Below are 22,343 nucleotides of genomic sequence, written 5' to 3' on the forward strand. Positions count from 1 at the left end.
TATAAGTTTTGAAACCAGAAAATTACAATTATGATTTCATTAAATGGAATAATGAGCAGAAATACATAAAAAGATGGATAACCTTGAGATTATATCGAATACAAAGGAACATTGTCCAAAACTGGACTGGGTTTTCTTCAGTACACAGCCCAGACAACAAATTGGAAACGCATGTAATAATCAACAAATGATTAGTGCGGGATACATCTTTCAAAAAATAATAATAATCACCATCATAAAAATCCACTATACCCATCAGACTCCTGAGCTTTAGAAACGCTGTGGTTACCACTAGACTTGGACCTCTACACGGTCGAAAAAAGAGGGGATTTCTTATATTTCCTAAAATAGGGGTTGTTGACTAACTTAATGGATTCTTGATCCTGTTTACTAGGCTACAAGCTGATCGTGTTGCATCTGCTCGAGCCAGGCTCCTATAACTGAATGATCAATAGAATCGATTTCAGAATTTGATTTCAAACACTCACCGGATGTCACGGCAGAACCAGGAATGGAAGCAGCAACAGGCTTTTCCATCATCTCAGGTGGTGATTCTTTGACAAGAGACTGCACCCACGACAAGTCGGGCTCCTCCCCATCGTTGCCGAGTTCAAAAGAAGACGATCTCTTTAAGGAAACGTGATTGTTTCCACTTAGGAACCAGTCAGCTTTTTCATTGGGGGATCCCCATTTAGACAAAGCAGCTACAGGAGATCCAAAGGTGGGGGCTCGGTTGGATCCAAGATCTCGGGAGCTGAGGCTACGCATCTGTAGCTGTTGCTTCTCACGATGAGCAAAAGCTGAGTGACGGGCACTCATCGGTGATGCAGATTCCAAGCTTCTTGGTGACATTCTTGGCGACGAGACACCAAGAGAAGCCTGCAATAGAGGGTGTTCAATATTTCTAGGAGAAAATGCTGTAGTGTTAATAGGTGATAAAATGTTCTGCTGCTGTTGAAACTGATTAAGAATAGCTGATTTGTGGGTGGGAGAAAAAACACCAGAATTAGCTGCCTGGTCAGAAGAAAATCTAGGGGATAACGCAAGCTCGGCCATAAAGAGATCTTCAAGATTCGAAGGAGTAAGAGATGACTTAGATCTCGCAGATCGGTTCAACAAAGCAGAATTGGGATGTGGCTGTGAAAAACATGCCAAATCATTCATAACAAGTTGCTGCGCATCAAAATCCCGCAACAGATTAAGATCCTCGGGAGGGATATCTCGAGCACTAAGGGAAGATCTTAGGCGACTGGACTGCAGATTGCTACCGGGTAGATTAAGGGTCGGGACATTTGGCTGAGGCCAAGGTGCGGATGAATGAGACATTGCATTTGCTGAAGGGGACATGCTCGGATTAAATACGGGAGACATCACAGAGTGTGATGATGGTGAACCAGGCAAAAGGCTTAAAGCTGTAGCCATGTCCATGAAACTAGCTGCAGAGGCAGCTGATATGGGTGAAGGAACACCAGATCCAGTAGAGCCATACAAAGGACGAAGCTCTTCTTGAGTGTGCGCAAAAAAACACACCTGTCTGCCACAGCTAGTGCCATCTTTACAGAGTCTTGTTCGATACTGAGCAGGATGCAGCCAACATTCGAATACACCATGTGCATACTCGCACATGTCTCCTCGCCGACACGCACCCTTACGAAAATCAGGACAAGGGACACAACTGTAATGGAACTTCCGAGGATCCCTTCTGCGAGCATTTTCTCCAGGGTGAACAAAAGGGCACTCGGTCCAATCATGAGAATAAGCTCTCGAACAAGGCCTGACCTTGAAAGAGAACATACGGAACTCATCAGTTGAATAGATACTATTCCGAATGTCAGGCAGAGATGGATCCACTGGATATTGTTTCTTCTCAGACAAAGAATTAGCAGGAACTTCACTGGATTTTAAGACAGCAGGAGTTGATATACAGTTGGATGGCGACGATGGAGAAATGCTCTCCTGGTTTGACGATAAAACAGGTGAGGATGCATTCGAACCACATACAGAAACACCATTGACGCCTTCGCCAACTGATCCATCAGAAATATTGTTCAAGAGCAATTCCACGAGAGCATCCCTGGCACCAGGAAGCTTTGGAGGGGCAACAATCACATCAACTGGACGGCAGCCATCTACATCCTCCACATTAGGATCAGCACCAGCAGATAACAGTAGTTTCACAACCTCAAATGCATGGATAGAGCCTCCATAAGCAGCACAATGAAGAGCAGTCCACTTGTCTTTACCACACGATTTATTCAAATCAACCTCTGGCAAAGCAACTATCAACTTCAACACATCCACACTGCCATAAGTAGCTGCTACCATCAGCGGAGTTCTTTCTTCCTCGCTGATTTGCTTTGAACCTTTCTTCCGAACAAACCAAGGCCCAGTTTCATCAACTGGGGACAAATCAAACTCAATGTACCTCTTGAAAGATTCGAGGTCATTGTTGGCAGCAAACTCAAGTACACTGGAAAAGGAATCTTCGGTCTCCACAGATAAATTACTCATGTCCTTCATTTCATTCGATTGTAAATCAGCAGCCTTTTGGGTGGTAGAAGAACTTGAATTTGATCGCTCCTGCCCACTGCACATAGTCCAATCAACTACAGAACAACCAAGAACTATCTGAATCAAATGAAAATAAACAGATATCAATGGACCCCTCCCCCAAAAGAGTAAGCATGATCCATTCAAAAAAGAGATACAAGGTTTCTTATTATGTTATCGGTCATAATTTTTTCATCCAAATAGTACAATGTTATGTTCCGCACGAATAATCTTGAAACCTTTGCGCGTACATTAAAATCTTGTAACTTTGTTCATAAACAGCTATATCAATATTGAATAATAAGTGCTAAACACCATACAAAAACCACAACATCCAAGTACCCGTTATTTTGAGATAAAGCAGGGTATAAACCAAATTAACAAAAAGTACATCATCAAATTAAAGTAAAACTTGATAAAAATTCAAAGTAGGAAACAAAAGTCTTACTTCAATCCCGGTGCATGGAGTAACAAGTTTCACACCCGTATCGACCCAAGAATTTGAGGCCAGGTGCTGTTTTTTAATATTCTCGAAAATAGGTCCCCAAGATCTTGAAGACTCCCACTTTATTTAGAAATATAAAAAAAATTAAAGAATAGAGAAGAAAGCCAATATTGTATCACAAACAAACAGATGCAAAACATGGTCAAATTAAGCATCTAACTTCGAAATATTAAACAACGTTTTGAAAAGCGAACAAATTTAGCCTTTTTCACCAAAAATACCCCGATAAGATCGAATCTTCGGTCCTAGATACATTCGAACCTAATATACCAATCACCAATTCATTTAGACGATTATAGAGCTATCCATACAGCTCAGTGACATAAAAAAATTAACTAAAAAGGAAACGCCATCAAATCATTGAAAATACAAGCAACAAAATAGATTTCATAATCCCATAATCTATATCAAGGCGAACTGAATAAAAGATTTATCACATCAAACAGAAAATTGGAGTCAACCCAACTCAACAAATCAGCTCGACACATGGAAAACCCAAAGAGAATAAAATAAATGAACGATCCCAGAACATAGAACTAACCGATTATCCCAAAAAACAGAGCTTTTACCGAGATCTACCGATGGATCGTATCAATCAACCTTTTATCGATCTATTTGTTGAAGAGAGGAAACAACGATAAAAAAAAAAAATCAAAAGAAAGCCGAAGTTTAAAGAGATGTGATCTTCATCGTATAGATTTGCAACTCAAAAAGACAGTGGGAGAAGTCTTTTCTAACGTAGCCATGGATAGAAACAGTGCGAGTTAAGTATGTATATGTGGGGAAAACGAGAAAATATAGAGAGAAAGCGACTGGAAAGAGGCCTGTGATAGAGAGTAGTGAGAGAATGCGTTGCTTTAGGCGTAGAGAGAAGCGGTTTTGAAATCGAAATGAAATTGAAATTGAAATTGAAATGAAATACAAAATGGTATTGAAATTCACGCTAAATGAGAGACGAATTTCGAGGGAGGTGAGAAATGTGGGACCAGCAAGCAAGGAAATTTGGATTTGGACGGTGAGACCGCAAGGTCGTGTTTGGTTGCTCTTCCTTTGATTGATTTTTTCCCTAGATTCTCAATCATAATAACATCCTAAAATTGCCCCCAAAAACTAAATTTCTAATTAATTAAGAATTTATACATTGAGTACGTCTCTTGTGAGAGGTCTCACGAATCTTTATCTATGAGACTATAATCATGAAATCGACTCGATCACCAGTGTAACTTGGGGAGGTGGTGATTTAGTAGATGTTCAATCATTTGATAACCAGAGTCATTCTTTGATAAATGATCACTCGCTAGTAATCGTCGGTCAGCAATACGTCGTTGAATTCGTTCCCGGCGATTAACCCTACCGATATTCACAATAAAAAGTAATACTCTTTGCATAAAAAGTAATATTTTTCATACATGACCCAAATAAGAGATGTGTTTCATAAAATACGACTCGTGAGACCGTCTTACACAAATTTTTGTCTTATACATTTTATTTCATTAAAGGGTATGATTAATTATTATTAACTTTGTATTATCCTCATATTTCCTTTTTCTTGATCATTCCAAGCGTAGTTGACTAAAGATACATTTAGAGTAACACATATGATATCGTTTTTCTTTTTCAAAAGTAACAGAATAAAAAAAAACGAGATATAATTAGATAAAAATTACTTTTGTAATTTATCATGCTAAATACAAACATGAGTAAAATATTAAATGTACACCCAACTTTTTAAAAAAAGTTTTAACCATATAAACAAATTGGTGTGTGCCATCCATTTTCTTTAGGAAGATATCAATTGTTGATATCATTCCCATTTTGGAATACTATTTATATAATTATGAAAATAAAATAAATTTGACATTGATATCTATCTGCTGTGAATGGGATAATGTTGTTCGATCTAAAACTTGTTTGTGCCATTGTAGCTCCACTAATTTCTCATTTATTGCATTTACTAATTAAGTAGATGATTATACTGTAATGATGAATTACCACAATCCGTAGATTTATTCGACTCACTAGATTTTTTTTAGAAAATATTAGATCTAATAGCTAAAATGAGGTCAGATGTATATTTTCATGTCTGACTAATTGAAATTTTCTTATGAGATGATCTCATGAATTTATAGTTATGAGACAGATTGATTTGTCTATAATTATCCTAAATAATGATATTTTTAACATAAAAATAATATTTTTTTATGAGTTGAGTCAGGCCAGAGAGTCAACTTACAAAATTGACTATTGAGACTGTCTCGAATGAATTTTTGTGTTTAAAAATATACATATACTATAAATAAAAAAAATTAATTATCCAAGATATCTGAGAAAATATAAATTTTAATATTTTTATAAAGTTGGTGAGTTATTAAGGCTGTGATTGGTAGCATTGATTAGGTTGTGATTAATTTTTAATCTGTTGTTTGTCTGGTTTTTTAGACACTAGGGATAACTACATACTTTGGATAATATCATTGTTCATTCAAGAAAACAACGCATAACAATCCCAAGTTGGGCCACGGTATTAATAATTTTGTCTGCTACTTTATTGCATACATAACTTGTAGTGATCAATTTAGCCTTTACCTTACAAAACCCATTCGACATTCACCCAGCCTTTTCCATAGTTGAATATCAAACATTTCGTAGTGGCGCCTATTTCAGGTACGCATTCTGTGTATTTCAGAAGTGTGATTTGGTATGCGATTTTCAATTTTGGTTTTAATCAATTTCAGATCTCATTACTTACTATCCGACGGTCGGAGACAAAAATATATTTGTTTGTGGAGCAAAACTTTTACTATGTTATCAACGGTTCCATTTGAAAAACATCTTGCCTCTTTCTGTTTAATTCTTGTGTTGAAGCTTGATATTTATGTTTTTTTTTTTCCTTTTGAGAGTTAATCGCAAGATGGATGTTAAACGTATAAACCTTCTTCTCTTTGTGGTGGTGCACCATCTTCTCTGTCAAAATTTTCTGTCGTTATGCCTTTTATTTCGAAAACATCGGAGGACGTTGCAAAATCGACGTCGACTCCCTCGTAGAGAATCCGTGTCTTACTCGATGACCAATCGAACTCATGCTCCATTGAGCCATCTACATAGGATTATTGATGCTGGAGATATTCAATGCATTGCCAATTTGATGATGAGTTGTAACGTTTTCGGAAGGTTGTGTTATATGTTACGTAACATAGGTGGTTTAGGTGATTCTAGATACGTCAGCGTGGAGGAGAAAGTAGCCATGTTTTTTACTATCTTGGCGCATCATAAAAAAAACCGAGTCACTGGACATGATTATATGCGTAGTGGTCAAACCATCAGTGCTCATTTTCATGAAGTGATGCGATCAATTTTGAGGTTACACCCAATTCTTCTTGTGAAGCCTATTGCGGTAGACGAAAACTGTACGAACGACAATTGGAAATGGTTCCAGGTATTCGTCCATATTTTTGTGTGGAGAAATCTTGTGGTAGGTTCTGTTGACAATAAGCTTGAAACCTAAGAGACGATATGTATTTGGAGAAAGCAAATCTACGAAAGTGAGCTCCAGGGTTCTACCAGAAGTATATATTAAATGGTTAGAAGAGGTAATGTGGTAATTTCTCGGGGTAATCACAAATTTCTAATCACTACATAAAACATATCAAACAACATAACAAATTTATCTCATCTTTTCATTATCCTTACTTTATCACTAGAACTCAGTAAGTATTATTAATCTCATCACGCATACCAAACATAGTCTAATAGATAATAGCATGAAAAATATCAAAGAGTTCTATAAAGATTTTATGTGGAAACTTGATGTCGTTGATTGATAGAAATTATTAATTTATCATATCGGTTTATGTTTGGATCGAAAAAGTTGTATACAAACTCATGTGAAACAGGACTTTGTTGGTAAAAAAACAATACTTTTTGTGTTTAAAGCAATATAAAATACGAGAAATTTGGGTTCAGTCTCCAGCCGCCATTTTTTTTTTGTGTTCAGTCCCTAGGTACTTTTTTAGTACCACATTTCCACATGAAGTGTACCACATTTCCACATGAAGTGTACCACATTTTGTATGACATAGTACCACAATTTTGTGGGTAGGGAGTGAAGCCAAAGAAATTTTTTGATTGGGGATTTTTCAAAAACTTCCCCTATTTTATACTGCAAAAATATCATTTTTGTGTTAATTGTGTTATGAAAAAATATTGTGTAAAATATATTGATTTACGTAGAAAAAATATTTATTTAAAATATATTTTATTTTAGAGTGAGTCTCATGTGAGACTGTCTCACGGATCTTAATTTGTGAGACGGGTCAACCCTACCCATATTCACAATAAAAAGTAATACTCTTAGTATAAAAATTAATATTTTTTCATGGATGACTCAAATAAGAGATCTGTCTCACAAATACGACCCGTGAGACCGTCTCACACAAATTTTTGTCTTTATTTTATTTAATTGTCTGCAAAATTTAGTTGACCTATGGTTTTTTGTTTGTAAACTAAGATGAGATCTTCTGGAATATTTTTCAAAAATTAAAATTACTGACTATATTATATATTTAAAAAATCAAGTTAATAATATTGAAATTTAAAATATCATATAATATACTTAACTCGTACATACTACATACCATATAAAATCAATAATTTTTAAAAAATTATTAGAAATGTTATTTGATAAAAAAAAAAAAGAAGAAAAGTTTATTATTTAAAATCATGACAGAGATTAACAAACGGAATAAAATAGTTATTCCAAACAATCCCTTGCTGTTGGAGTTGGTCAAGTCAAAATGATCGAGAGGGTCCCGGATTTGAGTTGAACATATAAATTGTTTTAACAATGGGGTGTTGGAGTCCGCCACTGACGCGAGTGGAAGGTACGAACTGCAGGCATTAGTCAATATTGGTTAATTTACCAATATCATATTTGGAAAAAAGTTTTTTGAAAAAAACAAGGATTATAAATTTATATGTATTTGGATGATTTTATTTATTTGGAAAGAAATATTTGATTGGAGAGATTTTTAAAATATGGATAAGAAATTATGTATATTTTGAGTATTCCAATCAATCATAATTATATTTTTTTTACGACACGAGAACATGTTATTATTGATGTCCAGTGGATAAACTTTCGAACTAATATAATAATTTTCAAACAATAATTTGGTAAACCACGGTCGACTAGCATGTGTGACAGTATCTCCCGATGATATGTTGATAAATGGAATGAAAATTCTAACTATTGGTCAAACAGAACGACAAAATTTTAAAACAAAATATAACTTTTAGGACTAAAACTCCAATTTTGATGTTCACTTTAGCCAAAATGTAAATACGAAATAAAATGCGAACCATTTTCCTGGTTGTAAAGTACAAAAAAAATAATAAATATACAAAATAAATGGCAAAAATTTGTGTGAGACGGTCTCACATGTCGTATTTGTGAGATGGATCTCTTATTTGGGTTATCCATAAAAAATATTATTTTTTATGCTAAGAGTATTACTTTTTATTGTGAATATGGATAGTGTTGACCTGTCTAACATATTAGGATCCGTGAGACAGTTTCACATGAGACCCACTTCAAAATAAATTGCATCATAAATCAATACTGTCAAGATAAAGTATTGTGAAATAATTGAAACCAATCAAAGACCTCTAATATGTTACAACGTTGTTAGAATAAATTATAATCATCCTGTAGGTACTTCAAAAATCACGACAGACGATGTTTTCCACGATATAACTAAACTTATAGCAATTGATTTTCAAAAACACTGAAAACATACTGCATAATAATTCTAAATTTAATTTAAACCATTGATTTTGATGTGTCATTTTTTAAAATTAAATTTACTTGGTCAGTTCGTGTAATTATATAAAACATTTTCCAAAATTTGTTGGTATTTTCGAGTCCGTTCAAATTCTAACATTATATCAACTAAAATATTAGTTTATTTTAAAAATCAATTTTTAAACACGCGTAAGTTATAAATAGATGGTTACACAAAAACAATAATAATACTATGACAAACTAATTTGTGATTGACATATAATTAGAGGGTTTGTTCGACCATATCCACATGAGTATTATCCTAAAACCGTTGAAAAAATGACATGTGTCAACTTCTCAATAGTTTGGGACATTATTCATGTGAGTAAAATCGAATAAACTTAATTATAGTTCGAGTATCCAAATATTTAAATCTCATTTATAAAAGTATAATTCAATGAAACTATTACTCAAAAGTAGTGAAGCTCGATCAAAGCAAGGTTTTTGCTTGGTATTGCTTGAGATGCTCGTCGATGGCTTATGTCTTTCAATTGGAATCACTATACAATTTTCACATAAGCATTATTTACAAATTGGTCCCTTACCTTTGAATTTTTTGCAAATAAGCTCTCTTACTTTTGTAATGTTTTGGCGGACCACTTCCCACGAAAAATAATGTAGAAATTTATAGAAGTCCTATGTACCCACCTTTCGTAGAGGTTGTTACATCTCCGGGCAACTTGTTTCCTTTTGGAATTGTCAAAATTTCCCATTTTCGGAGTTCTTCGAATTTATTATTTTTTTTTTGAGCTATTAAAGTCGCCAATATATCTCAATTCCCGAATGATATAATTTCTAAAAACAGGAAAAAAAATTCTAGTATGTACCGTACATGGTAAAATGTAAAATATAACAATAGAATTATTATTGTTATTTATAATAAATTGAATATAAAATATAATTATTTTATTTTCGATTTGAATTGGATTGAGATAAGAATAAGTGGTCACTTCGAATTCATTCAAAAACTATAATTTTAAGAGTGAATATCTTATGAGACGGTCTCACGAATCTTTATCTTTGAGACGAGTCAATCCTACCGATATTCACAATAAAAAATAATATTCTTAGCATAAAAAGTAATACTTTTATGGATGACTCAAATAAGAGATTTGTCTCACAAAATACGACCCGCGAAACCGTCTTACACAAATTTTTTTCCTAATTCTAACGTGAAACAAACACGATTTAAAGTAATCCCTTACTTCGGAAGTAATAATTTGATGGGTTAATATTTTTTTATATGCACAAAAACTCATGTTACCCTATCTCATAAATTGACTTTTGTGAATACAATATCCAGCATGACTTATAAAAAATAAAATTTTTTTATTGTAAAAGTATATTACTTGTTAATTATATTATGCAAAATATGATATAAAATTATCACATTTATATCAAAAATATTATTTTTTATTATATAAAAAAATCAAATCGACCTATATGCATAAATCCTTCGTACACACAAAAACCTAAATTTTTTTTTCACATTATCTTGAAGCTGGACAACATCCACGTTAAAGTAGGACCATCTGTTTAAGGAAGTGGGACTACATTTATATCTCAAGAATTATACCAGTACTCTGCACCCCATTTCTTGTACGTTTTGTTGGTTGTTCAAACTTAAAAAAAAATTATTGCACTACAGTCGTACCCTTTATAATATATTTACACACGATAATTGTTAAGATTGAAACTTGAACCTAACTCAACTTCAAAAACTATATCAAGGAGAAACGAACGTCCAAGCCAATATATGCAACTCTCAAGTTATTTATCCAACCGAAGGTGATACAATTAACAATAATATAATCTTTATTCATATTCATGTGATTTATCCAAATGTTAAACTAAAAAATTGTAGAAAACAGAGAAAGACAAAGAACGAGTAGCTTAAATTAAGCAATTGTGATTCAAATAACAACAAAGTAAACTTCCTTTTAAAAAGACCATTTCAAAATCAAAATATAATTTGTCTGTCGCTAAACTTTTCGAACAAAACATGATTACATGGAAGAACAAATTATTAGTCTTTTGTTTGGTACTTCACATTTCCTCCAACCCATGATTTCACCAAGTGCTTCAAACCCTTTTTAAGGGTTTTTTTCTCCATTGAACTCGTCTCCATCTCTTCTTCCATCATCAAACATATCTGCAACCATCGACATCACAAACAGAATCTTTCATAGGTATTAATAGAAATTCCCAATCCATTTTTTTGTAACAAACTTATCTTACAATCAAATAATTGGCAAAATTCTAGCTTTCAACAGATACAAGTACAATCGACATATTTTTTGCACTATATGGTCCTGAGATGATATTGTTTCTACCTTGAAGATGCGATCCTCCGCACGAACTAATCTTTCCATCAGCGTTCCTTTGTGCTCGACTTCCATGATTACCTCGTCCATTGAACGAGTGGATGCGCTCGAGCCCTTTGGAGAATGACTCGTACTCCGAATGCCTTCCAACTGTCTTTGCTGGAAGGATTTAGAAATTTATATAATGCTATTTCTCTAAATTTATTAAATCCAATCACTCGAACTAAACACAGTTGGGGATGGCTTTTTGATCCAGATCTTCTCAATTTGTTAACATAGCAAAGAATTCAAGGAGCCTATATCTAAAATGACTTGTGTGTTTAGACTTTAGTTTGTAAAAAGTAATCAGACCAAACTTAAAGTGTATTTTAATATCCGATGATTTATTTTCTAGCAATCATTTTCGACATTTCATCCACACATGTCAAGATTCTGATCGACTTTTAAATTATACAACAAAATCAGTTCGTTCATATATTAAAATTAAATTTTAAGCGGACTTGATCATGATCAATATCAACAAGAACAAAAAAGAGATATTGGATATGCAGCAATTAATTAATTAATTAAGAATAGATTAAAAAAGATGAATATCGTACTTACAATATTATTTAGACGATTAAGCCGAGAGAGCGTTGGTTCTTCCATAGCTGTCATATTTTTATCTGATAGACTCGAGGACACCTATCTGCGATTTCAAAATGGATCTATATAATGGATATTTTTATATAGAAAAATATTAAAAGTGATACGTGTCAAAAATTTGAGTGAACACTTCAAACATACACGTAGAACAAATTTGCATCATTCGGGCAGCGCCACCTTTTCCCAAGGCGGAAGAAATCAGGTTTCAATGTTCTAGACAGCCTTCGATTAAAATCCAACATTTCCCAAGAACAATTAATCAAGTCTCACATATTTTGTCTCGTAGACGACCTTAGGAGAAATGTATTAATGCCGAGTAGGTGTCATGTGAGACCCGTCTCACGGATTTGTCATGTGAGACCGTCTCACGGATCACAATCCGTGAGACGGGTCAATCCTACCCATATTCACAATAAAAAATAATAGTCTTAGCATAAAAAGTAATACTTTTTCATGGATTATCTAAATAAAGATCCGTCTCACAAAATACGATCCGTGAGACCGTCTCACATAAGTTTTTGTCATTAATGCCGAATCATACTCCCCATTTTATCGGTGGACCATTTTCAAAATAATTACTTATAACTAATAAAATAAATTATTACTTCTCTCACTTTTGCAAATTTGTAGTCAACAAATTGCAATTTTTAAAGCGTTTAATCCAAGGTAATTTAGGAAGAAAATAATATATTTGATCCATTGAGTTATTATATATTGGTGAAATGATTTTTTAAAAAAATTTAATCTCACTTTTATATTTTTTTCATGAATTACTTTTATGAATTTTTTGGGACAATATTATTTATCACCTCGTGAAAGCCAAAAAGAGCATAAAACTTTTTTGCTTAAAATATTATTAAGGTAAATGATATGTCACAAAAAATAATTAAATTTTTATTTGTTAGTAATATTATTTATTTCCTTAAACTAGTAAAAATAAAAAAGGGACATTTTTGCTTAAATTTTATAAACATAAAGTGGTATATGATCATTTATTTTATTTTTATAGGGTTTAATACTCATAAATGATATTCCCCTGTTTTTTGGGATACACATTTTGTATTCAGATAAACGCTATTATTATTTAGAAGCAAATTTCCCAAAGTTTCTTAAATGAACACAATTTCAAATTAAACAAAAATTTATGTAAGACAATTTCACGAATATTATTTATTTTTTATTTGAGTCTTTTATAAAAAATTTTATTTTATGATAAAAATATTATTTTTTATTATAAATATCGATAAGAAATGACACTCGTTGATTAATAGATGGTTACAAGAGATTACTCTTAAAATTATTGTTTATTGAAAACCTAAAGATGAGAGCTTCAGCATCGGCATTCGTATAATAAAGAAGAAATGAAAGATAAATTTGATATTCGTTTCATTTAGGTTTGTTACTAGGATAATTCGCAAGAGAGAGTAAAGAAATTAATGGCTTCGTTTGGTTCTCTCAAGCAAGCAATCTTCGACAAAGAAGCTCGAAAACAGTGAGTCCATATTCCCCCATATAATTATTATTTACTAAAAATTTGATTTTTTTTTAAAATAAGGTGACAATTTGATTTTTTGAATTGGTTCTGATTAACAGGCAGTATCAAGATCATATCCGAGGCCTCAATGCCTACGATCGCCACAAGAAATTCGTGGATGACTATGGTTAGTTTTGCTTTGATTTTTGCAGTTATTTTGCAAGTGAAAACAGAATCAAATACATGTTTTCCTATTGCATTCGTAGATTGCATTTGAAACGCTTTAGTTTGTATCTGTTTTTATGACTCTACCTCTGAATTATATTTTGCTGAGGACTGCACTAGTTTTGTTTCATGAATTTGGTGCAAGGATTTCGTAAATGTAGATTCCCAGGTGTTTTTAGGAATATTTTCATTATTTCTGTATTTTCAGGAATTAAATTTGGGATAGATGTGTTTACCTTAAAGTTGTGTTTCTTTGCAGTTAGTTACTATGGGAAACAGAAATCTGTACCAGGAAAGTTGCCAGTTAAAACTGATCTAGACACTCTAAGAGAAGGATATCGGTGTGTAACTTCTCGAATGTAGTTATTTGTTTATAAGAAGGAAAATACTTCTCGAATGCAGTTATTTGTTTATAACACTATTTCTGATGATATATTTATATTTATAAGTTATGACTTATGATGTACCTTACCCTATATGGAGATCTATTTGCCTCAAATGATTTGCTAAAACCAGTGGCTTCCTAAGCATTTTGTCTAATTATTTTCCGAAAGGTTCATAAGGACTGAGGAAGATGACATGAATCCTTCTTGGGAGCAAAGGCTAGTGAAGCGCTACTATGACAAGCTCTTCAAGGAGTATCCTTTGATTTATCATCTGTACCATTATCTTGCACTAGATCCAAATCTTTGTATTTTGCTAAATGTGATTGTTTTTTTATTACTAATTATTCTGTAAAGAATCCAGTCATTGTTGCGGGTGAGCATTGAGAAACTATTTTATCAGTTTAGCTGGAATTTATTCGAAATAGCAACTTTTGGGGGGATTTTTTTAAAAAAATTATGAGTGACTGAGTTAGTTTTGCTTAGCAAAGATATTTTTCTGCCTGCTTGTTTGCAAAACATTTGTTTCTGGGAATAGTGAGTGGGTTGTAGTGGTATTCAAAATAGCAAATGTCAAATTGATTCTGACGTCAAATTCCTTGACATTTAAGGGGACATACCATTCTCAGTTGTGATCCACTAGCTTTGGATGCTTGAAATAATTTATATGTTTTCAACACACTTAAGAACTTCATGCAAAATCAAAGAAGAATAGAAAGTAGTCAGGGAGAATACACAACAGGATTCACGAGCTTACACTTTGGTCATGAAATCTGCACAACAGATCAGTGAGTGATATTTGTTCTGGAAAGGTTGTGTTTCATAAGTTTTATGTTGCATGTATCTATACTCAATAACTGAAGCGTTTGAGCAACACAGACGAATATTTTTTCTCCAACAAACCCTTTGTCTTTTATCCTTCAACAAAGTGGACTGTGTGATGTAACCATAACACTGCAAGTTAAGACTATAATGCACATTCTTCTCCTTGTTTGCCGGTAAGGAGACAAAGAAACATAAGAAAAAATGATATTTGCTGTTTGAAGAGTTTCATGATATTAGAAGTCATCATAGAATTGGATGTAAGATGTTTCTGGAATAACAACTGCATCCCTTTTTGAAAATAGCTTTATTTGTCTACGTAACTTTTAGGTCGTATGCCTTTGGTCGTTTCATTTTCACTGCCTTTTAATACGAATTTCTACATTTTCGTTGTTTTTAAATATTAAGTCGCTTCTGTGAGCCTGTGACATTTTTTCGGTGAGATTTTATCCAATGGTTTATTTCTTTTAACTCATTGAAGATACTGCATAGCTGATATGTCTCATTACAAGACTGGTAAGGTATGGATATGTATTACAGCATTAATTTTCTGCATATACTTATTTTAGTTGTTTTCATTCATCCACGTTTTAAATATATTTTTCTTTTCATACTTCTGAGTGACCGAGAATGCATGAACTCAACCCTGACCAGAAAAAATTGCAGTAAAGCCTCTTCAAATATGGTAAATTTGCTCTGCATAAATATCATGCACCAACCAGTCTCATGGATCAAATTTTGGTTCCTTGTAGAACTCTCAGTTTTGGCTTAGAATACTCATGAATCAATCCTTTTACACCAAATTTATGTGCTATGGTTTTGTATTACATACCGCATCTCAGAAGGTGATCTTTTTTAAGACAAGAGCAAGCTTGATGATTGAACTCTTGCTGGAATGACTCCCCTGTCAATTAGTTATTTAATCGCCCAGTGGATTTGATATATATTCATTTTTTTCTCACTTTTTTTTGTTAAGAAGATTTTCCTGAATTTACCTCGATCTCTCTTTAGATTGGCCTGAGATGGAGGACTGAAAAGGAAGTAATATCTGGGAAAGGTACAATCCTCTCTCAAACAGCTATTTTTCTTCTCTTCTTTTTTAGTTTGAACGGCTTTGCTTTCATGAGTCTTATGTATATTTATATCATTATTCATTACACTTGCAAACTTATGGTTGATTCCTGTCGCATTATTCTTCCTCTACCATACTCATCTGTTAGTTCTCATATCTTATCATTCTGGAAAACCTGGATTTTGTTTTGGTGATTCAGGTGGCCAAATCATATTCTAAAATAATCTCTTTGTTATAGCTAGGTTGACATTCTAATTACCTTTTACTGGAGGATGTTTTACTGAACAACTCTTTGATCATCATCACAAACTGCCAGGACTGCCTATTCAATTGTTATATTATTTAATTTGCCATAGCTGGTCGTAACTTACCTTTAATTCGGCCGTGATTTTTACCATCCAAAGATCTACCTGCTAACTCGTTAGTTTATGTATCTCTAACGGAGACTCTGTTCAATGATTATAACGTACACATGTACTGTTGACAATAACAATTCTTCCAGATTTACCAGGCTTTTTAGAATGAACGATTTGTTCCTAGAATTTTGAAATGTTCCAGGCGGCCTTGTTTCAATTGTGGCTGAAGGGGACTTGAGAAAAATATTTCCATCACCTTGCGTTTGCATCAGTTTCTTATGCTTAGTTGCAAAGAAATTGAGGAACAATAGAAAAAAATGCATTATAAATGGAATTATTCCCATGTTACCATTTTCAGGATATTTCAACAATTCAACACACTTCGTGCATTGGCTCTGTATATTGTTTTTTTTTTTTTTTGGTTCTCTAATCTTTAGTATGAATGAGGACTGATTTGAATCCCTTAATTATCAGGGCAGTTTGTATGCGGGAATAAGCATTGTGATCGAAAGGATAATTTGTCAAGCTATGAGGCAAGTTGCTATCAGTATATTGGATCAAGCTTGTCATTCTTGAAAGCCAGTTTGTACTTTACCACCATTTCCTTCGGGAAAGTTTTGTTCAGATGAAAATCTTGCAACCCACAACAATTTATTAAGATGGCGAGCAAAATTCAAAATGAATGTAGTTCACAGATTTATTGGAAGCTTGGAAGCATTAGCTATAGTTTTTTTGGCAGTTTTATCTTTGCCAGATGCATCAGGCTGCCAACATTGCACATGCACACAAGTTCTCATCATTTGTCTGAAAAGCAAATGACAGATTTCTGCACTCTTTTCTAAACAGGAAGCCTTTCCTTTAGAAGAACCATCATTTCCAAAATCTAAGTAAGAGGTTAGTGCAGACTAAGTTTATTTTTCTTTCAAATGAATAGTAGAAAGACCGAGGAGAGAGGTTTCCACTGGGACTCCTCTCCTGCCACAAAGCATTGTTGATGGATCAAGCCTTTGATGATGTTAGAAGAAGGAAAAAGCAAGGAAGAAATCTGAAAGCACTTGATAACAATCATCCAGCCTTAGCAACTGAAATATTTTGTTAATACCAATCAAGTCCTTTCACGTTGGCAAGAGCTTGGTTTCCAATTGAAATGAAAGGAAAATGATGAAAGTGTTTGAGAAAATGAAAGTTCTAGCATCTTGCTGTAAAGTAATGAATATGACAATGATGAAGAAGAAAATAGATTGGTAGGTAAGGAAGGGAAGAGGATCATATTTATTGCGATTGAGAAATCCTGCTTCCAGCCATAGTGTAGGAGCTCCTGATTTGCAAATCATATACTCAAATTCGTTATTGCTGTACCAAATCTGTTTGCTATGTACTTCAAATACTTTAATTTAATGCCGTTGCTTCTGTTGTCTGTGCTCGATGAATTTTACTTCAATTAAGTTATTTTTGGATGATGAGCTTTTTCATATTATTTTTCTTGGTAACTTTTCTATAATATGCAGGTGAACTTCTCTTATATTGAAGCCGGAGAAAACAAGCAGGCCTTGGTTAAATTAGTAGCCTGTGAGAGGTGACTGAGGATACTCCTCCTAGTTGTCATTTTGCATAATCTATCCTCATTTATTTATGATAGCTCTCATTTTTTTTGTAGTATTCTTGGGATCTTGCTAATATTCATTAGGGAATGTAAATTTTTTAGTTTCATCCTCTTTGTCATACCAATTTCTTTGATTTTTGAATTAAAAAATTCAGAAAAATCAAGGTCTTGCACAATTAAAAGTCATTCATTATTGACATACTGGCTTCTGAATAGCATTTCTTATCTGATTTGCACTTGTAGTGCAGCTGGTTTTCTAAGAATAACCGACTCTCATTCAGTAGGAAATAAAGGATATCTTAGGTGTTTCAAGTTTTCTTTGTTCCCGACCAATTATTAAACATTTGAAGTAATTATGAATTGCTTACTATTGGGTCTCATATAAATACTTAGTTGATCTTGTGGAAAACTGTTTTGACAATGAAATTGTAATTAAGTGAACAGGGGAGAGTGAAATGACAGATATATATATATATATATATATATATATATATATATCATACAGATCGATGCTTTGTTTGGGTGTATAAATTTCTTTTATGGCCATTTGCTGGTGTGGATTTATTACCATTAAAGTGTGCTTTACAATCTATGTTTGTTCTGCTGCTCTGTTTCCTATTGCTCTTCACCCTTCTACAAATTTTTATGGTCTTATTTCTGTTTGAAATTATGCTATCGAATACGAGGCAGGTTATGTGTAGATTTATGAGTAAATGGTTTGGTGACTGCAACCTCGAGTTCTTGAAATACATTGATTAGAATTTTGAGTTTAAGCTTCCCCGGTTTATTTTATCTTGAGAAACATTTGGATGTTGAAAGTGCATTTCTAGAGGGTTAAGAGTTGTATAATCAATGATTCCAATCACGACCTCACTTATTAGCTGTTTCGGCGATTACATTGGATGTAGTTATATCAATTGTGTGTTGGTGAATTTTCTCCTTTTCGATCCTCTGTACTTCTATCTGAAATTGACCGTCTTAAAATAGATGTGCGGAGAAGCTTCTGCACAAAAAAATGAAAGAGAAAGAACAATTGAGACAAAAAGAGATTGACAGACATCGTGAGAAAAGGTATGAAAGCTGGAAGTATATTCTTTCATCGACATTTCGTTAACTAGAGACTAGCTTTGAAACACAATTTGTTGCTGCCTTGGAACTAAATCATTCGTTTTTTCAGGGACAGGTCTGAAAGTGATGAAGATACAGAGATTGACCATGGAAGAAGCAAAGATAGGAGAATCGGTACGGCTCAGCATTATATGAATATTCTTTTTGAAGCTATTCTTTTTGGCTATTAAAGTTTTAGCTAGTATAGGGGCTCATTAACCAATCACCTTTTGTCCTGCAAAACTGCGTACTAAAATGACAATCGAGGGCATTAGGTAAAAGTGGACTTCCCGGTTAACTCCATCAGTGTAGTGGACTTCCTGATTAACTCCAACTTTGACTGGGATGGGCGTTTTTGAAGAGCTTGAAATGAAGTCGAAATTGTTGAGTTCAACACTCTATTAGGGGTCATAGATATAGTTAATCTGGAGTTGGGCACGGAGGATTTTAGGGTTTGGTTTTGGGATTTTTCAGGGTCTTTTTCTGTTAGTTCTTTTTATGATTCTTTTTTTCCAACTAGCAACTTTTCTTTTTTTTCCATGTTACACTAATAGTTGGAAAGTACCTATCCCGCATAAGTTTCAAGTTTTATCCCGCATAAGTTTCAAGTTTTCTCATGGACCGTGGGTTTGCGATTCGTTGCAAAAAAGATGGCATATCTGTGCTTTAAGCCCGCAATGGTGTAGCTTATACCGGAACAAAGAGGAGGATCAAAACCATCTACTTTTGCGTTGTTCGTTCACGAGCGGAATTTGGATAAAAGTATTGCAGGAATTGGGTTGAGAATGGACCTTTCCAAGAAAGGCGCGTGACATGTTTCTTTGGAGCCAAGTTTACTTACCGGAAGAGAACTAGGAGTTTTTGGTAGTTGGTAGTTCATTGTCTATTTTGGTCAATTTAGTTGGAGCGGAACAAAAGAATTTTCACAGACATAGCCAAGTTTATATATGAGGTCTGAGAGAATATTAAAGGATTGGAAATTTCTATGATATTGACGAAGTGAGGTAGTTTTGTTTCTTTGCAGTTTGTTTGCGGATTTTTCGTCTGTTTTTTTGTACTTTGTTCTCTTATTCTAATAAAATTTTCGTTTACAATTAAAAAAAAAATAATGGATTGGAATATTTTTTAGAACAATTCAACCAACTATGCTTTACTAAGGGCATCACATGACCTAGAACAGTCCCTGGAACCCTATAACAAAATGGGACAGCCGAGAGAATGAATCGCACTCTATTTGAAAGAGTGAGATGTATGTTATCGAATTCAGGGCTGCCAACGTCGTTTTGGGAAGAGGCTGTTGTAACAACTGCCTATCTAATTAATAAATGCTATTCTAGTGCCTTGAATTATAACACTCCAATGGAGCTTTGGAGTGGATCTCCATTCGATTATTCAAACTAATGGTCTTTGGTTGTCTTGATTACACACACATAAAGCAAGATAAGCTGAACCTAGGGCCTTAAGATGCCTTTTTATAGGATACCTTGATGGAGTCAAGGGCTATAAAGTCTGGAATCCTGAAACCACTGGACCAAGATGCTTCAATACTAGAGACATCGCATTTGAAGAATACAAATGGGATATGGTCTAAAGGTAAATGCTCCTGAGAACAATGCTAAACCAATTTCCAGTTTACAAGTTGAGGTGGAGGATCTAAGTGAAACTCTAGAACAGAGAAAACAATGTTCATCTGAAATTACAGATAAGAATGAGGAATCTGGCCACAAGACTCAGTATGATGAGGACACCAGAACTTGCTTGCCAGAGACAGAGAAAGAAGAGTCATCCGACCACCACAAGTATCCTATCCATTTGTTACAGCTGAGAAGGTGGAGCTCCCCAAACCCTCAAGTTACCAAGAGGCAATAAGTGGGAAACACAAAGATAAATGGTCAGGGCCATGAATGAAGAAATAGACTCTCCGTTGAAGAATAACACATGGCAGCTAGTCAATAAACCACCTGGACAGAAAGTTTTAGGCTGCAAATGGGTGTATAAAATTAAGGAGAGTATTTCTAATGATGCTAGGCCTAATTTCAAGGCAAGGCTAGTTTCCGAAGGATTTACACAAGCAAAAGGAGTTGATTTTCATGAGATTTACTCTCCAGTGGTCAAACACACCTCCATAAGATTGATGTTGGCACTAGTAACTCAGTTTGATTTAGAACCAGAGCAACTTCATGTGAAAACTGTTCTCCTTCATGGTGAGATTGAGGAAACCGTATTCATGGACCAGCCTCAACGCTTTATGAAACCAGAAAATGAGGAAAAAGTTTGCTTGCTGATAATATTCCTATATGGTCTAGAACAAAGTCTTCGACAATGGTACAAAATGTTTGCTATATTCATGGGAAGGATAAACTTTGTTAGGAGCCACTTTGATAGTTGTGTTTATATGAAGACAAGGTGAAGATTGTTAGATGAGTGTCACCAAAAGGTTGATCTAAGAATGTGCTGCAACCGTATTTTGATAATTGCTCTTTTGAAAGAAACCACTCGCGGTTGTGACAGTTGGGAAGAGCTGTGCTAGCTCAAGAAAGTGACCGGAAACTCGAAGCATTGGTATTCATATATTTAGATGGTTTAAGGAAGACTTTTCTTTTGGATCTTTTCTGGAGGTTAAGAGCAAGTGTGAACAAAGGAGAGGAGAGTGTCATTGAGAAGAGGGATTAAACTCTTGCACTGTTTTTATTCCTCCTGCTTCAAGCTTTGTAAATGCACACTTGGTGGTAATAAAATTGGTCGTCTTTCTCCCTTGGATACAGGTCTAACACGTAATCAGTTGTGTTGATTGTGTGCTTGTTAATTCTTGGTTGCATATTAAATTTCTTGAATCACGATTGAATCCGATAATTGTTCAACAGAAGTATATTCAAATATTTCACTGTATTCTTTTAGGAAACAAGGGTTCTAGTTCAGCCACTACCAAGAAGGTGGACGATGAGGAGAACTTTAATGAGTTTCTCGAGGGACTGTTTCCTTGATGGCGCCAGATCCCTCCCTTGGGTTAGTTTTGCAGTTATAAAGTATGTAATATGCTTAAAACACTTTATGGTGAAATATCATGCAATAGAGTAGAGCTGCTGTTCGTCAAAGAAATTGATGCAATGACCATGAAAGTGAAACTTGAGGCATTGCATGGAAAGAAAATGAAGAATCTAATACAAAAGAAAACCCATCTTTTATTCACGTTAAGCCATAATAATAACTAGCTACTCTGCACACGCGGTGCGTGTGTGTACAATTTTTTTTATAATTATTTATGGACTAAAATGAAATTTGACAAATTATCGAGGTACTAAAGTGCTATTTGAATAATTGTAATAAAAAAAATAAAAACAAAAATGTTTTTTGAAATAAAAAAAAAACAAAAATGTAATTTTGATATCAAATAGGGGCAAAATAGGGAAACCAAAAAACAGACCAAAACATCAAAAA

General features: G+C 34.0%; 2 protein-coding genes and 1 long non-coding RNA gene across 10 annotated transcripts; 1 reads left to right on the forward strand and 2 right to left on the reverse strand.

The window, feature by feature from the left end:
* Window positions 1-62: 62 nt before the first annotated feature.
* LOC140822211 (zinc finger CCCH domain-containing protein 30-like) lies at window positions 63-3,911 on the reverse strand. Of its 8 annotated transcripts, none has more exons than XM_073182951.1 (3): window positions 3,597-3,911; window positions 2,999-3,115; window positions 63-2,606 (listed from the first exon to the last, which is right to left on the reverse strand). In XM_073182951.1, exon 3 carries the CDS (start codon window positions 2,593-2,595, stop codon window positions 391-393), a length of 2,205 nt encoding a protein of 734 aa, XP_073039052.1. In that variant the 5' UTR covers window positions 2,596-2,606; window positions 2,999-3,115; window positions 3,597-3,911; the 3' UTR covers window positions 63-390. The 8 variants fall into 8 exon arrangements, with proteins under 8 accessions (XP_073039052.1, XP_073039055.1, XP_073039050.1 ...); XM_073182954.1 differs by having other exon boundaries at window positions 63-2,587; window positions 3,597-3,910; XM_073182949.1 differs by having other exon boundaries at window positions 63-2,628; window positions 3,597-3,910.
* Window positions 3,912-10,857: 6,946 nt separating this feature from the next.
* Window positions 10,858-11,962, reverse strand: LOC140822057 (uncharacterized). Its single transcript, XR_012115894.1, has 3 exons — window positions 11,822-11,962; window positions 11,228-11,377; window positions 10,858-11,046 (listed from the first exon to the last, which is right to left on the reverse strand). It is a non-coding gene; the product is annotated as an uncharacterized lncRNA (long non-coding RNA).
* A 1,201-nt stretch (window positions 11,963-13,163) lies between these two features.
* Window positions 13,164-22,092, forward strand: LOC140821766 (uncharacterized). Its single transcript, XM_073182360.1, has 11 exons — window positions 13,164-13,355; window positions 13,457-13,524; window positions 13,822-13,903; window positions 14,117-14,200; window positions 15,249-15,288; window positions 15,779-15,824; window positions 16,670-16,728; window positions 17,704-17,771; window positions 18,786-18,869; window positions 18,976-19,040; window positions 21,804-22,092. The coding sequence occupies exons 1-11, from the start codon at window positions 13,300-13,302 to the stop codon at window positions 21,887-21,889; spliced, it is 738 nt and encodes a 245-aa protein (XP_073038461.1). The 5' UTR covers window positions 13,164-13,299; the 3' UTR covers window positions 21,890-22,092.
* Window positions 22,093-22,343: the final 251 nt, after the last annotated feature.

This window comes from Primulina eburnea, unplaced genomic scaffold (genome assembly GCF_022965805.1).
Source record: "Primulina eburnea isolate SZY01 unplaced genomic scaffold, ASM2296580v1 ctg739_ERROPOS11973397, whole genome shotgun sequence".
NCBI lineage: Eukaryota > Viridiplantae > Streptophyta > Magnoliopsida > Lamiales > Gesneriaceae > Primulina > Primulina eburnea.